The 17,499-nt window shown below is 56.4% G+C and overlaps 1 protein-coding gene across 1 annotated transcript in view; it reads left to right on the top strand.

Annotated features, from left to right (window-relative positions):
- LOC144610697 (guanine nucleotide exchange factor VAV3-like) overlaps window positions 1-14,688 on the top strand; it is a 71,668-nt gene extending 56,980 nt beyond the window's left edge. The window contains 8 exon segments of the mRNA XM_078429586.1: window positions 1,576-1,709; window positions 3,610-3,675; window positions 8,047-8,081; window positions 8,961-9,077; window positions 10,528-10,615; window positions 11,663-11,792; window positions 13,658-13,812; window positions 14,401-14,688. Of these exon segments, the coding sequence (XP_078285712.1) occupies window positions 1,576-1,709; window positions 3,610-3,675; window positions 8,047-8,081; window positions 8,961-9,077; window positions 10,528-10,615; window positions 11,663-11,792; window positions 13,658-13,812; window positions 14,401-14,451 (776 nt within the window). The 3' untranslated portion in view covers window positions 14,452-14,688.
- Window positions 14,689-17,499: the final 2,811 nt, after the last annotated feature.

Here is a 17,499-nt window from a genome sequence, read left to right as displayed (position 1 = left end):
TATCCAGGATGCTCCGCAGTTTGAGGAGCATCCTTCCCTCCAAAACCACCCCCCATTATCCAACTCCGCTCCAGGACAGAGCCAGACTTCCTGATGAGTGTTGATCCTATTGGTATCCACAGCCTTCGCCCTGCTGCCCTGGCAAGCAGCGAAGATGGTGGCACTGGCTCCCACCAATTGGTAGAACATCTGTAGCATCTCACTGCAGACGTTGCAGGAGCGGAGTCTTCTCAAAAGGTACAGCCGGCTCTGTCCCTTCTTGTACAGGGCCTCAGCGTTCCTGGACCAGTCCAGTTTACTGTCCGGGAACACTCCAAGGTATTTGTATCCCTGGTAAACTGCACATCCACACCAATGATGGAGACAGGGGACAGGGGTGTTCCTCACCACTACCTCCTTAGTCTTATCGGTGTTGAGCTGCAGGTGATTCAGCCCACACCACTCAACAAAGACGTTGACTATGCCTCTGTATTCCGCTTCCCTCCCCTCATTGGGGCAGTCCACAATTGCAGTCATCTGAAAACTTCTGCAGGTGGCAGGAGACGGAGTTATATCTGAAGTGCGAGTGTAGATGGTGAACAGGAAGGGAGAAAGGATCGTCCCCTGTGGGGCCCTGTTGCCCACCACCATGTCTGAGACACAGTTCTGTAGCCCGACATATTGTGGTTGTCCACTCAGGTAGTTGGTGATCACAGACCCACATCCCGGCCAATCCTGGTGAGCACATGAATGATGGAGCTGGTGGATGATGGCGTCCTCAACCCCATCTTTGAATTGCATAAAATGTTATTAGCCAAGTATGTATACATACAAGGAATTTGCCTTGGTGCTTTACTTGCAAGTAACAATTAAAAATAAGCGTAAGCTTTATTACAAAAAAAAGGCGAGTGAACTGCAGTGGGTGCAGGTAGGGTTTAACCAGGGGTCGCAGGTGAATGAGTGAGCATCAGCCTCTCCAGGGACCTCATGATGTGTGAAGTCAGCGCCACCGGTCTGTTGTCATTGGAGGAGCTGGGATGCATCCTCTTTGGTGCAGGAACCAGGCAGGATGTCTCCACATCACAGGAACCCTCTCCAGGCTTAGGCTCAGGTTGAAGATTGGCTGGGTTGAATGAATGACTTGGATGAGGCAATTGAAGACTTTGTGGCCAAGTTTGCAGATGAGTATTGTGAGCGGTTTTGGGCCCCATATCTGAGGAAGGATGTGCTGGCTCTGGAGAGGGTCCAGAGGAGGTTTACAAGAACGATCCCAGGAATGAGTGGGTTAACCTATGATGAGCGTTTGTGGGCACTGGGCCTGTACTCACTGGAGTTTAGAAGGATGAGTGGGGACCTCATTGACATGTACAGAATTCTTGAAATAATCAAGATTGTTGATCAGTGCGGGTGTCAGGGGTTATGGGGAGAAGGCAGGAGAATGGGGTTAGGAGGGAGCGAGAGATCAGCCGTGCTTGAACGGCGGAGTAGACCTGATGGGCCGAATGGCCCAATTCTGCTCCCATCACACATGGCCCTATGCGATGTAGTTGGGCGTTGGGTTGGGACGTGTTTCCCTGACTTGCTGCTCTCCATCAGGGCTGCCGCGAATGCAGGTGACGCAGTGTTACCGAGGATCGCCCCAGCCTCCAGCCCCAAGACCCGGTCTGCCCATGCAGCCCGGCGACGTCATCGAGGTGTACGGGGCCGAAGCCCACTCCACCTGGTGGCAGGTACGTAGACCCGCACACACATGTACACACGTGCACACACACTCCACCTGGTGGCAGGTATGGAGAGCACACACGCATGTACACACATGTACACGTGCACACACACTCCACCTGGTGGCAGGTACGGAGAGCACACACGCATGTACACACATGTACACACACTCCACCTGGTAGCAGGTAAGGAGACCCGCACACACGCATGTACACACATGTACACACGTGCACACACACTCCACCTGGTGTCAGGTACGGGGAGCACACACGCATGTACACACATGTACACGTGCACATACACTCCACCTGGTGGCAGGTACGGAGAGCACACACGCATGTACACACATGTACACACGTGCACACACACACTCCACCTGGTGGCAGGTACGGAGAGCACACACGCATGTACACACGTGCACACACACTCCACCTGGTGGCAGGTACGGAGACCCGCATACACGCATGTACACACATGTACACGTGCACGCACACTCCACCTGGTGGCAGGTACGGAGAGCACACACACATGTACACACATGTGCACACAGACATGCATACACATGTGCACATGCACCCCACCTGGTGGCAGGTACAGGGGGACTGCCCACACACACACTCCGTCTGATGGGATGTGTGAGAAAACCACGCACACGCAGCAGTGAGACCGTGCTGTGGGAGGGGGCAGGGGTGAGGGTGCGTCGTGCTGGGGGAGGGGGGGGGGCAGGGGTGAGGGTGCGTCGTGCTGGGGGAGGGGGGGGCAGGGGTGAGGGAGATTCGTGCTGGGGGAGGGGGGCAGGGGTGAGGGTGCGTCGTGCTGGGGGAGGGCGGGGCAGGGGTGAGGGTACGTCGTGCTGGGGGCGGGGGCAGGGGTGAGGGTGCGTCGTGCTGTGGGGGGGCAGGGGTGAGGGTGCGTCGTGCTGTGGGGGGGGGGGCAGGGGTGAGGGTGCGTCGTGCTGGGGGCGGGGGCAGGGGTGAGGGTAAGTCGTGCTGGGGGCGGGGCAGGGGTGAGGGTGCGTCGTGCTGGGGGCGGGGGGGCAGGGGTGAGGGTGCGTCGTGCTGGGGGCGGGGGGGGGCAGGGGTGAGGGTGCGTCGTGCTGTGGGGGGGGCAGGGGTGAGGGTGCGTCGTGCTGGGGGCGGGGGGGGGCAGGGGTGAGAGTGCGTCGTGCTGTGGGGGGGCAGGGGTGAGGGTGCGTCGTGCTGTGGGGGGGGGGGCAGGGGTGAGGGTGCGTCGTGCTGTGGGGGGGGGGCAGGGGTGAGGGTGCGTCGTGCTGGGGGCGGGGGGGGGCAGGGGTGAGAGTGCGTCGTGCTGGGGGCGGGGGCAGGGGTGAGGGTACGTCGTGCTGTGGGGGGGGCAGGGTTGAGGGTGCGTCGTGCTGGGGGCGGGGGGGGGGAGGGGTGAGGGTGCGTCGTGCTGTGGGGGGGGCAGGGGTGAGGGTGCGTCGTGCTGGGGGCGGGGGCAGGGGTGAGGGTACGTCGTGCTGTGGGGGGGCAGGGGTGAGGGTGCGTCGTGCTGGGGCGGGGGGGCAGGGGTGAGGGTGCGTCGTGCTGTGGGGGGGGGGCAGGGGTGAGGGTGCGTCGTGCTGGGGGCGGGGGGGCAGGGGTGAGGGGGTGCCGCGCTGGGGGAGGAGGGGTGAGGGGGTGCCGCGCTGGGAGGGGGCAGGGGTGAGGGGGTGCCGAACTGAGGGAGGGGGGACTGGTGGTTCCCAGGTGGGTGGGGATGTTACTCAGCCTTCAGTCTGCCTCTCCGGGCACTTTCACCTGGGATCCTGCAGTGCACAGGTGCACAGGTGGACAGGTGCACAGGTGCACAGGTGGACAGGTGCACAGGTGGACAGGTGGGCGCCCCGGCAGACTGGCCATCCAGCAGCGTGCGGCCCCGGCACAACACTCTCTGTTTCTGTCACAGGGTCGAAACCTAACAACGAGAGAGGTGGGCTTCTTTCCTCGAGACTGCGTGCATCCCCTGCCCTGTGTGAGTAACGCTGACCCTGTGTGTACCTCTGACCCTGTGGTAACCTCTGACCCTGTGTATACCTCTGACCCTGTGTGTACCTCTGATCCTGTGTGTACCTCTGACCCTGTGTGTACCTCTGACCCTGACCCTGTGTGTACCTCTGACCCTGTGTGTACCTCTGACCCTCCTAACATCCTCTTCACAGTTCACACTGCCACCCAGCTTTGTGTTATCTGCAAACTTCCTAATGTTACTTCTAATTCCATCATCCAAATCATTAATATACGTGGTAAACAGTTGCGGCCCCAACACCGAGCTTTGCGGCACTCCACTCGCCACTGCCTGCCATTCTGAAAAGGACCCGTTTATTCCTACTCTTTGCTTCCTGTCTGCCAATTCTTTATCCATGTCAACACCCCACCCCCAATACCATGTGCTCTAATTTTGCCCACTAATCTCCTGTGTACCCCCAATACCATGGGCCTGTTCACTTGAATGTGGGCAGGACAACGGCCCATCAGCCCCAGCATCCATCCAGTCTGGCACAAATTACAGCAGCTGTAACCTGTCTCTGGGACATCAGAGGCAACCAGAGGACGCAGAGGAACCCCACGCAATCACAGGGAGAACGTGCAAACTCCACAACGGCAGAGGTCAGCATCGATCCAGGCCCCTGGAGCCTTGAGGCAGCGTCAGCTGATCGCCTTGCTGCCTGCAGTTTACAGGCAGAGGTTGCTGCCAAACTCTCTCGGCCAAGACCCATGTCTTGGTCTCATTCTCAGTCTCATCCAATCGTACTGCATGGGAATGGAAGGACCCAGCCTGTCCCTTGTTCAACACATCTGTACCCATCCACACTGATCTTGTTCCCACTGGATCCTGGACTGGCAATGCAGGACTGTATCTTTCCAAGCCCTGCATGTCTAAGTGCCTGTGTAAATGCATCTCAGGTAAACTGTTCCAGTTATCAACCGCTCTGCATAATACAACTCATCCCTCAGATCTCATTTCAAACTCCATGCTCACACCTGAAGCCTTGTTTTGATTCTCCCACCTGCTGTACTTCGTGGTCCGGTATCTGTTATACCTTTGTTCTGACTCTGGACAGACCACAAGTACACGTGTTTAAAAGGTTAGAAAGCTGGAGCTTGAATCCAGGCTGTTTATTCCACGGCCGCCTGGAACCAGAGTGACCACCAAATCATTTCATTCTCTTATGTACATGTTACTACACGGGCAAACAAAGTAGTCCTTGTGATACAACAAAGTAGTCCTTGCAATATCACAACATCACCATGGGAAAGAAATGCTTGCAATCTGTCCAATCTCTGCCTCTCATTCGTATCGCAGGTCACCCCCTTGTTGCAGTCTGTAACTCAAGGCTTCCAATGGCGGCAGGTGAATCTGCTTGGCCTCTCTCCAGGGCCATCATTGTGGACCAGATCTGCACACAACAGACACAATGGTTTTCATTCCCTTTATGTTAACAGTCTGGGGCTTAACTTGTTCAGTTTGTTTCGGACAAATGTCTCATACAATCTGTTGATGAACTTGCTCGAAGGGGTAGAGGCAATACTTAACCTTCTGCTGGGAATAATGGAGATCAGTGTTGGTGGGGGACATTCTGAGATCATGAAGGAGGTGCTTTAGTTTAGTTTCGTTTAGTTTAGTTTAGTTTGGAGATGCAGCGTGGAAACAGGCCCTTTAACCGAGTCCGCGCCGAGCAGCGATCCCTGCCCGCTAACACTATCCTACACACACTGGGGACAATTTATTTACACCAAGCCAATTAACCTACAAACCTGTTCATCTTTGGAGTGTGGGAGGAAACTGGAGCACCCGGAGAAAACCCACGTGTCACAGGGTGAAAGTGCAAACTCCGTACAGACAGCACCCACAGTCAGGATGGAACCCGAGTCTCTGCACTGTGAACTCTGTAAGGCAGCAACTCTACTGCTGCACCATCGTGGCCGCTGTTGGCAGGTGGTGCTGGCTCCATGGAAGAGACATGATGGGTACGTGCCTGGGGTGTAAGGAGAACTATCCAGGGTGTTGAGAGAGGCAACTGTGAATATTGCAGGACCTTGTCGAAGATCTTGGTATCCTTTCTACCGCCCTAAGGACTGGAGAGGAGCCATTGTTCTTTCTTCGTTCAAGAAGGTAAATAGGGATAATCATTTGCAGCAGTATTAGGCCATTCGGCCCATCAAGTCTACTCTGCTATTCCATCATGGCTGATAGACAATAGACAATAGGTGCAGGAGTTCTCCATTCGGCCCTTCGAGCCAGCACCGCCATTCAATGTGATCATGGCTGATTATTCTCAATCAGTACCCCGTTCCTGCCTTCTCCCCATACCCCCTGACTCCGCTATCCTTAAGAACTCTATCTAGCTCTCTCTTGAATGCATTCAGAGAATTGGCCTCCACTGCCTTCTGAGGCAGAGAATTCCACAGATTCACAACTCTCTGACTGAAAAAGTTTTTCCTCATCTCCGTTCTAAATGGCCTACCCCTTATTCTTAAACTGTGGCCCCTTGTTCTGGACTCCCCCAACATTGGGAACATGTTTCCTGCCTCTAACGTGTCCAACCCCTTAATAATCTTATACGTTTCGATAAGATCTCCTCTCATCCTTCTAAATTCCAGTATATACAAGCCGTACCCAGGTTTCATAGAAACATAGAAACATAGAAAACAGGTGCAGGAGTAAGCCATTCGGCCCTTCGAGCCTGCACCGCCATTCAATATGATCATGGCTGATCATCCAACTCAGTATCCCGTACCTGCCTTCTCTCCATACCCCCTGATCCCTTTAGCCACAAGGGCCACATCTAACTGCCTTTTAAATATAGCCAATGAATTGGCCTCAACTACCTTCTGTGGCAGAGAATTCCACAGATTCACCACTCTGTGTGAAAAAAACGTTCTCATCTCGGTCCTAAAAGACTTCCCCCTTATCCTTAAACTGTGACCCCTTGTTCTGGACTTCCCCAACATCGGGAACAATGTTCCTGCATCTAGCCTGTCCAACCCCTTAAGAATTTTGTAAGTTTCTATAAGATCCCCAACTGTGAGGAAGATGCTATGTGGTTGCAGGGTAACTTTCAGTGACTGATGCACTAGGACACCCAGATCTCGTTGTACGTCCCCTTTTCCTAACTTGACACCATTCAGGTAATAATCTGCCTTCCTATTCTTACCACCAAAGTGGATAACCTCACACTTATCCACATTAAACTGCATCTGCCATGCATCCGCCCACTCACACAACCTGTCCAAGTCACCCTGCAACCTCATAGCATCTTCCTCACAGTTCACACTACCACCCAGCTTTGTATCATCTGCAAATTTGCTAATGGTACTTTTAATCCCTTGAAGTCATTAATGTATATTGTAAATAGCTGTGGTCCCAGCACCGAGCCTTGCGGTACCCCACTAGCCACTGCCTGCCATTCTGAAAGGGGCCCATTTATCCCCACTCTTTGCTTTCTGTCTGTCAACCAATTTTCTATCCATGTCAGCACCCTACCTCCAATACCATGTGCTCTAATTTTGCCCACTAATCTCCTATGTGGGACCTTGTCGAAGGCTTTCTGAAAGTCGAGGTACACCACATCCACCGGCTCTCCCATGTCAATTTTCCTAGTTACATCCTCAAAAAATTCCAGAAGATTAGTCAAGCATGATTTCCCCTTCGTAAATCCATGCTGATTCGGAACAATCCTGTTACTGATCGTTCTGATCTCTCTCTTCCTCCAAACCCCATTCTCCTGCCTTCTCCCCATAACCCCTGACACCCAGAATAATCTGCCCTAATCTAGAACAGGTTTATGGGTTTCGCATGGGACTGCTTGTATCTGTTTTAGGCCTGTTTTAGGCGAGTAAGTTTCCAGGTGACTCCTGTAGCTCGCTATCAACAGCCAATTCCTGTGTCAACCACAAACTGAATGATCACACAAGCTAGTCACTGTACCTCGGTACACGTGACAATAAACTAAACTGAAACTGAAACATCCCACATTCACATCCAATCATTACAGAACATTGTTAATGTATGTCACAAAGAGTAGATGTCTCAGCATCACATCTGGCCTCCTATCACCTAAACATCTGCCGACCCAGTGATTCTGCTCACCTTGTGTCCCATGTGGTTTCACGTTGTTGACCGGCAACCATGTGTTGCAGGTCGGGGCTATTCCCAGTGGGGACACGCAGGTGTGGTCTATGGGCCTGCGGTTGTGGAACCTCTCTCTCTCTCAGGTTCTAAGATCTGATATTAATCCCACATCCCTGATATTACAAAGATGGGGGAACTCTCGATATATTTGCAGCCACATGTGTCCCAAAAGCAGTCGATGATACGTTGTTCTTGTTTGTTTTGTTTCAGGTTCCAAAAGGGGTGGATTACTCGGGATTTACCTGGTAGGTTTGTTCACCTGTCCACCCAGAGACGCGGGTAGTGCGGCTGTGAGCATTGCAGCAGTGTCTGCCTGTCCACCCCAGAGATACTGGGTAGTGCGGCTGTGAGCTGTGTCAGTCTAGAGACGCTGGGTAGTGCAGCTGTGGGAAGTGTAGCAGTGTCCGCCTGTCAGACCAGAGACACTGGGTAGTGCAGCAGTGGGCAGTGCCAGTCTAGAGACGCTGGGTAGTGCAGCTGTGGGAAGTGTAGCAGTGTCCGCCTGTCCACCCAGAGACGTGGGTAGTGCGGCTGTGAGCTGTGATCAGTGCCCGCCTGTCCACCCAGAGACACTGGGTAGTGCAGCTGTGGGCAGTGCCAGGCTGGTGGTGGGAGGTGGAATGTACGCAGCACTTTGCAGCTGGTTCAGTGTGTGACCGCTTGTATCTGTCAGCCCTTTCATTGGGTTCGATAAGACGGTAAAACTGTACATTGTGTAGGACAGTGCTCATCTACAGGGTGATTGCTGGTAGGCACAGACACAGTGGGCCGATGTGACTGTTCCCACGACGAATGTAAACTATTAAAATGATTGTGATCAGGGTCTTCAGTCTGACCCCTGCAGGTCCCCGTTAGACGGTCCATTCCCATTCCGTGCCAGAGGATGTAGTCTGCCCTCTGAGAGGACTGTCATACCCTTGGGCATTGCCTTTTGAAAGGATGGGGCAAAGGCTGGCAGTCTGTTGTGCTGGCACAAGCACGTTCGAGAACCAAGTTCTTGTTCTGCACTTTGGAATATGATGGTGAGACGGCTCTGGGGATCAGGAATGTGTCTGCAGCCGAGCTCAGTGCCATCTGTCACTGATTGATGATTGATTATTGATTGGCGTTTGTCCACTGGCCAGGTTTGCCGGAGCGATTGATCGGCTGCAGGCCGAGGCTGAACTGATTGGCCGCAGCAACAGGACTTTCCTTGTTCGCCAGAGGCCAAAGGAGTTGGAAGAATTTGCCATTAGCATCAGGTGAGTAGTTGCTGCCTGTGCCCTGGTGGCACCGATACACCTGTGCCCTGGTGGCACCGATACACCTGTGCCGTGGTGGCACGATACACCTGTGCCCTGGTGGCACCGATACACCTGTGCCCTGGTGGCACCGATACACCTGTGCCCTGGTGGCACGGATACACCTGTGCCCTGGTGGCACCGATACACCTGTGCCCTGGTGGCACCGATACACCTGTGCCCTGGTGGCACGGATACACCTGTGCCCTGATGGCACCGATACACCTGTGCCCTGGTGGCACCGATACATCGCTCGTTATTTGTACATTCATGCAGAACACTGAGTCTGAGCTTGTTTGATGGGATTCATTCCAGGTAACAATGTCTTACCTCTGTCGCCATTCAGTAAAGAGCGAGACAGTGGGAACCGGCAGAGTCAGGGAGTCACACAACACAGAAACAGGCACTGAGATCCAACCCTTCATCCAACATGCCCTGAGATGCCATCCAACATGCCCTGACGTCCAACATGCCCTGAGATGCCATCCAACATGCCCTGAGATCCAACATGCCCTGAGATCCAACATGCCCTGAGATCCAATATGCCCTGAGATCCAACCCCTTCATGCCTCTTGTTCCAAATGCACACCACCCTCTGTGAAAATGTTGCCCCTTCAATCATAGAAGCATAGAAACATAGAAAGTAGGTGCAGGAGGAGGCCATTCAGCCCTTCGAGCTAGCACCACCATTCAATGTGATCATGGCTAATCATCCAAAATCAGTACCCTGTTCCTGCTTTTCCCCACATCCCTTGATTCCCTTCGCCCTAAGAGGTAAATCTAACTCTCTCTTGAAAGCTTGAATCACCTTGAATAGTTCCCCTCTCACCTTTAAACCTATATCATGATTGCTCGACCCTGGGTAAAAGATCACCCTGTCTATTTCCCTCATGATTCTATTCACCCCTATACTATCACCTCTCAGACTGCTGTGCTCCAAGTAATAAAGTCCTGACCAATCTCTCCCTCTCACTCAGACCCTCGAGTCCTTCAGTGTCTAGAAGTGATAGGATGAGGCAGTTGAAGGGAATGTTGGGAAAATAAGTGGAAGTTCTGTGGGATTAGTGAAGTTGTCATGTGCTTGGTGGGTCAATCGGGCTGTGTTTGTACTGTCCTGGAAAGGGAGGGAAGAGGAACCAAATCAGTAGGTTTTCAGAGGGCAAAGCACGGACTGAGCGGTCAGCAGGAGTCTGCTGATGTCTGTTTTCAAGTTGCTGCCAGTGTTCATCTCCAGTCAAAGTTTCATGAGTCACGGAGGCAGAGAAAGATATAGCCGGGAAACGGGCTCATGTGTCTTCGTCCTCCACTTGCGAGTATCCTGGAGGAGTTAGACCGGGGCTGAGGGGGGATGGGTTTCCGAGATCTATGTCGCTGTGCAACTCACAACTCTCTTGCTCCAATCTCTCGACAGCTACAACAGTGAAGTAAAACACATTAAGATTATTTCCAGAGATTCATCCTTCTTCATTGCACAGAACAAGCGATTTCGTACATTAAAGGTGAGTGGCCCTAAGCTAGCCAGGTCCCACTGGCAAGGCCATTATTCATTCCCCACCCAGCTGCAGCTGCTCCCACAGTGGGAGAGGGAAGTTGAGAGAGTTGTTTCCTCTAGGTCTTTGCTATAGCATGGTGCCCAGAACTGAACACAATACTCTAAATGCGGCCTTACCAATGTCTTATACAACTGCAACATGATCTCCCAACTTTTAAACTCTATGTAAGGTGAAGTATAACAGTTCATAACAAGAGCCTTAGCAGCATCGATGAACAGAGAGATCTTGGGGCCACGTCCTTAACTCCCTGAAAGGGGCAACACAAGTAGACAGAGTAATAAAGAAGGCAATGTGGTGTGCTTCAATGGCCGGGGCATTGAGTACAAGAGTCAGCAAGTCATGATGCAGCTTTACAGGACTTTGGTCAGGCTGCACATGGAGTCTTGCATCCCATTACAGGAAGAATGCGGAGGCTTTGGAATGGGTGCAGACGCGGTTTAACAGAATGATGCCTGGATTAGAGGGTGTGAGCTACAGGGAGAGGGTGGATTAGAGGGTGTGAGCTACAGGGAGAGGTTGGATTAGAGGGTGTGAGCTACAGGGAAAGGGTGGATTAGAGGGTGCAGACGAGGTTTAACAGAATGATGCCTGGATTAGAGGGCATCAGCGATAGGAAATTATTTGTCAGACTTGGATTGCTTTCGGAAGGAACTGCAGCTGCCGGTTTAAACCGAAGATAGACACAAAGTGCTGGAGTGACTCAGCGGGACAGGCAGCATTTCTGGAGAGAAGGAATGGGTGACGTTTTGGATCAGGACCCTTCCTCAGACTGAGAGTTACTCCAGCTGTTTGTGTCTATCTTGGGTTGTTTTACCAGCGAGGCTTGTACTAAATGATGAGAGGCGTCGATAGCGGAGACAATCAGTCCTTGTTCAGAGGATGGAGAGGTGAGCTTTAAGGTGAGGTGGGACTGGAGCAGGTCTCGGAGCTCACGATACCATCCCTGACCCCCCCCTCCCTGTGCCTTACCCCCCCCCCCCATTCTGCTGACAGGATCTGGTGGACTATTACGGCTGCCACTCCCTGAGGGAAGGTTTCCGCTGCCTCGACACCACCCTACAGGTTCCCTACAAGGAACCAGAGACTGTGGGCTGCAACCAGACAGCCCAGGCCACAGGGTCAGGTGAGTGGGACCCTCGCTGCCCACCGAAATGGGAGGGTCAGGGACTGGGGGGGGGGGTAAGGCACGGGGGGGGGGGTCAGGGACTGGGGGGGGTCATGGAGTGGGGGGGTAAGGTACAGGGGGGTCAGGGAATGGGGGTAAGGCACATGGGGGGGGGTCAGGGACTAGGGGGGGTCAGGGACTGGGGGGTAGGGTCAGGGACTGGGGGGTGAGGCACAGGGGGGGGGTCAGGGACTGGGGGGGGGGGTCAGGGACTGGGGGTAAGGTACCAGGGGAGGGTCAGGGACTGGGGGGGGGGGGTCAGGGAATGGGGGGGAGGGTCAGGGACTGGGGGGGTCAGGGAATGGGGGGAGGGTCAGGGACTGGGGGGTAAGGCCCAGGGACTGGGGGGTCAGGGACTGGGGGGGGTAAGGCACAGGGGTGGGGTCAGGGACTGGGGGGGGGGTCAGGGACTGGGGGGGGAGGGTCAGGGACTGGGGGGGTAAGACACAGGGGGGGTCAGGGACTGGGGGGGGGGTCAGGGACTGGGGGGGAGGGTCAGGAACTGGGGGGGGTAAGACACAGGGGGGGTCAGGGACTGGGGGGGTCAGGGACTGGGGGGGTAAGGCACCAGGGGAGGGTCAGGGACTGGGGGGGTCAGGGACTGGTGGGGGAGGGTCAGGGACTGGGGGGGGGGTAAGACACAGGGGGGGTCAGGGACTGGGGGGGTCAGGGACTGGGGGGGGTGAGGCACAGGGAGAGGGGTCAGGGAATGTGGGGAGGGTCAGGGAATGGGGGGTAAGGCACAGGGGGGTCAGGGACTGGGGGGTCAGGGAATGGGGGGTAAGGCACAGGGGGGTTCAGGGACGGGGTCAGGGACTGGGGGGGTCAGGGAATGGGGGGTCACGGACTGGGGGGGTCAGGGACTGGGGGGGTCAGGGAATGGGGGTTAAGGCACGGGGGGTCAGGGACTGGTGGGGTCAGGGAATGGGGGGGGTCAGGGAATGGGGGGTCACGGACTGGGGGGGGTCAGGGACTGGGGGGGTCAGGGAATGGGGGGTAAGGCACGGGGGGTCAGGGACTGGTGGGGTCAGGGAATGGGGGGGTAAGGCACAGGGGGGGGTCAGGGAGTGGGATGCGGTCAGGGACTGGGGGGGTCAGGGACTGGGGAGTCAGGGACAGGCGGGGTCAGTGACTGGGGGTTCAGGGATTGGGGGGGGTGGGGGTCAGGGACGGGGGGGTCAGGGACTGGGGGGGTGGGGGTCAGGGACTGGGGGGGTCTGGGACTGGGGGTTCAGGTACTGGGGGGGTAAGGCACAAGGAGGGGGTCAGGGACTTGGGGGAGGTGGGGTGTAGGGGGGTACACGGGGTAGGGTGGGGGGAGGGGTTACACGGGGTGGGGGGTACACGGGTGGGGAGGGGGGTACATGGGGTGGGGAGTAGAGGGGTACATGGGCGGGGTGTAGGGGGTACACGGGTGGGGTGTAGGGGGGTACACGGTGTGGGGAGTAGGGGGTATAAGTGGTGGGATGGGGGTACACGGGTCGGGTGTAGGGGGTACACGGGGTGGGGAGTAGGGGGGTACACGGGTGGGGAGTAGGGGGTGCACGGGTGGGGAATAGGGGGTACACGGGGTGGGGTGTAGGGGGGGTACACGGGTGGGGAAAATGGGGGTACACGGGTGAGGTGTAGGGGGTACACGTGGTGGGGTGTAGGGGGTATATAGGCGGGGTGTAGGGGTATATGGGCGGGGTATAGGGGGTACATGGGCGGGGTGTATAGACTGAATCGGGCCACTGTGTGCACAAGAATGGTACAGGGTTGGTGCTGACCCTGAGGCACACAGTGTTGAGTTGGTGACCATCACAAGTCTCCCCTGTTATCAGCAGCGCCGTGTCTCCGGGCGCTGGGTTTGGCCGTGGCTCAGTACGACTTCTCCGCCCGTGACCTGCGGGAACTGTCGCTGAAGAAAGGAGATGTGGTGATGATTCACAGCAAGACCGGGACAGATGGCTGGTGGCGCGGCTCTGTCAACGGCAGGGTGAGTCTGCCTGTAGTGTGGGTGTACAGGGGGATGAGTCTGCCTGTGACGGGGGTGGGTGGGGGGTGAGGGGGGTGGGGGTGATGGGGGAGTGAGGGGGGTGTGGGGATGACGGGGGTGGGGTGATGGGGTGGGGATGATGGGGGTGGGGGTGGAGGTGAGGGAGGGGTGGGGGTGGGGTGAGGGAGGGGTGGGGGTGATGGAGGTGGGGGTGACGGGGGTGGGGGAGGGTGAGGGGGTGGGGGTGATGGGGGGGGTGAGGGGGGGGTGGGGATGATGGGGGGGTGAGGGGGGCTGGTGGGGGTGGAGGTGAGGGAGGGGTGGGGGTCGGTGTGAGGAAGGGGTGGGGGTGTTGGGGGTGGGGGTAGGGGTGGGGGGAGGGGGGGTGGTGGTGAGGGGCGGGCGGTGGGGGGAGGGCGGGGTGGGGGGAGGGAGGGGTGGGTGAGGGGGGGTTGGGGTGAGGGGGGGGTGGGGGGTGGGGGTGGGGGTGATGGGGGTGGGGGTAGGGGTGGGGGGAGAGGAGGGGTGGTGGTGAGGGGGGGGGGGCGGTGGGGTGAGGGAGGTTTCTAACGCTGTTTGTTACCGCAGGTGGGTTGGTTTCCTTGCACATATGTGGAGGAGGATTGCTTCATGTATTGAGGCCGGCTGAGCAGCAGAACGACGGCAGTGACGAGGCAGACGATGTCCAGTCTTTCTCGGTCCCAGCTACTGGGGCGGGAGGCGACAGCCTATGGATCGCTGAGCGGTGGGAGGGTGTGGGTATCATGGGGAGAAGAGTGGGGTGGGACGGGAGACCCCAGAGAGAGAGATGCCTGACCACTCCCTCGATCAGTGTGCGAGACTCTGGCACGTTGGCGCTGTCCATGTTATTCTGGGGGGTGAGAGAGGGGGTGAGGGTGCGCCGCGCTGTGGGAGGGGCGGGCGTGAGGGAGCGCCGCGCTGTGGGAGTGGCGGGGGTAAGGGAGGGATCGCCGAGCTGTGGGAGGGGCGGGGGTGAGGGAGGGATCGCCGCGCTGTGGGAGGGGCGGGGTGAGGGAGCGCCGCGCTGTGGGAGGGGCGGGGGTGAAGGAGATGGCATGGATCAGGTGAAGATTGTAATCCGAGCCCAATGTGACCATCATGTACTGAAGGTGGTCTACACTGTCTACATCTACCTAGAGCTGTGCAGGAATGAACTGCAGATGATGGTTTAAACCAAGGATAGACACAAAATGCCGGAGGAACTTAGTGGGTCAGGCAGCATCTCTGGATATAAGGACTGGGTTCCACCTAGATACGTCTGTCTATACTCAGAACTACCCCAGGGAGACACAAAATGCTGGAGTAACTCAGCGGGATCTCTGAAGAGAAGGAATGGGTGACGTTTCGGGTCGAGACCCTTCTTCAGACTAATGTCAGGGGGGGGGGGGGGGGCTCCCAGGGAAGTCCCCTTTCCTGACTGTGAAATATCACACAATCCTTGACGTGCTCCAGTTAAAGTTCAGAGTGGTCCACCAGCAGAACTTGTATTTCAATTAGATTTACTCAGGATGTACATTGTCTATGTTTTCAGTTTAAATAAATCCTTTTATTGACACGAGTTTGTTCAGAAAATTTGTTTATTAAATGTTTTTCTTGCTGGAGATTTACTGCATTATTTCAAGACACAGTCACACAGCACGGCAACTGGCCCTCCGACTGCACCGACCAACACGCCCCACCCTTCTGTACGTACCGCCCATCACACCCCACCCTACTGTACTGACCAACACGCCCCACCCTACTGTACCGCCCAACACGCCCCACCCTACTGTACTGACCAACACGCCCCACCCTACTGTACTGACCAACACGCCCCACCCTACTGTACCGACCAACACGCCCCACCCTTCTGTACGTACCGCCCATCACACCCCACACTACTGTACTGACCAACACGCCCCACCCTTCTGTACGTACCGCCCATCACACCCCACCCTACTGTACTGACCAACACGCCCCACCCTACTGTACTGACCAACACGCCCCACCCTACTGTACTGACCAACACGCCCCACCCTACTGTATCGCCCAACACGCCCAACACGCCCCACCCTACTGTACTGACCAACACGCCCCATCCTACTGTACCGCCCAACACGCCCAACACGCCCCACCCTACTGTACCGACCAACACGCCCCACCCTAAATGGGACTTGTACGTGAGTTGGACGACCCCGCCCCCACGATGACTCCACTGTCTTGTGTGCATGCCACATGTACAGTCGGAAAGTCGTTGGTTCAAGCGGCTTTAGGGCTTGTCTACCCAGTATGTGAAGCCTGGGTTCGGCGGATCGGGCGGAGGAAACCACCAGAAGTTTCAACGGGCAGAAAGACGATCCCAGCAAAGCGTCGTGGAGCGAAAACAGAGCAGAGTGAGACACGTAGGGCACTTCTGACCATCCAGTGCTTCCTGACCTGTCCCCAGCCGTCCCGACTATGTCTTGCTGCTGGAACCCGATAGGCCAGGACGAGAGAGTAAGGCCGACGATCTGCGCAACTCCCTCTCACTTAAATCCAAGTCAAGCGCAAGTCATGACTTCAATCCCATACCGTGCAACCTCAAGTCCTGTGGCGATGGGAGAGTGGCGAAGCAGCAAGTGTGGATACACTGGAAGCTGTAGTCATGAACCTGCACACAGGCGGCCCAGGGCATAGGGTCGCTCTCTACTGGACCGAAGCAGTAGTGGAGTTCGGCAGCCCCCCGGGTGTCTGAGCAGCCCTCTTTAGGATTCGCTCTGCTCACCTCCATGGAGGAAGGGGCTAGAAAAGGTGCATCAAACATAGCCTGCTTCACCTCACCTTGGCCAGCATACCGCAGCTAGCGGCGATCCCAATCAGCAGTCGCTCAACCTGGGCACGTGGAACGTGCGAACCCTGCTGGATAACATCAAGGGTCAGGGTCAGGGTCGGGGTCGGGGTCGGGGTCGGGGTCGGGGTCGGGGTCGGGGTCGGGGTCGGGGTCGGGGTTCGGGTTCGGGTTCGGGTTCGGGTTCGGGTTCGGGTTCGGGTTCGGGTTCGGGTTCGGGTTCGGGTTCGGGTTCGGGTTCGGGTTCGGGTTCGGGTTCGGGTTCGGGTTCGGGTTCGGGTTCGGGTTCGGGTTCGGGTTCGGGTTCGGGTTCGGGTTCGGGTTCGGGTTCGGGTTCGGGTTCGGGTTCGGGTTCGGGTTCGGGTTCGGGTTCGGGTTCGGGTTCGGGTTCGGGTTCGGGTTCCGGTTCGGGTTCGGGTTCGGGTTCGGGTTCGGGTTCGGGTTAGGTTGTGATTTGTCGGACAGTAGGCCAAAATGCCCTCTGGCGCTTAATGATCTCCCCCTGGAGATTCCTTTTCGCCATATACTGCCACTTTAGTCTGGCCCACGGTCTCATCACCCTTGTCCAAATCTGTTCGCCTTTTAACTTGCCCTTCTGTCGATTTTTAGGAGTCAGTCAGGTTCCACCCTAAGTTTGAGTTTATGCTAGGTTCAGGCCATTGGGTTCTTTCGTCTGTAACGCTTTGATCCATAGCCTCTCTGCCCTCTTCCTACGCCCGGTTGACCAATTTACGTTTGTTTCCAGACCCATGATCTCAAGGGACTGGACCCCGTGCTGTTGGAAGTGTCTGCTAATGGGGACGGACTGGTCTCCCCTCGTGATGTTGCTGATGTGTCCTGTCAGTCTGACTCTGAGGCTG

Source organism: Rhinoraja longicauda, chromosome 37 (genome assembly GCF_053455715.1).
Source record: "Rhinoraja longicauda isolate Sanriku21f chromosome 37, sRhiLon1.1, whole genome shotgun sequence".
In the NCBI taxonomy this organism is placed as follows: domain Eukaryota; kingdom Metazoa; phylum Chordata; class Chondrichthyes; order Rajiformes; family Arhynchobatidae; genus Rhinoraja; species Rhinoraja longicauda.
This window is presented reverse-complemented; position numbering and strand designations above follow the sequence as displayed.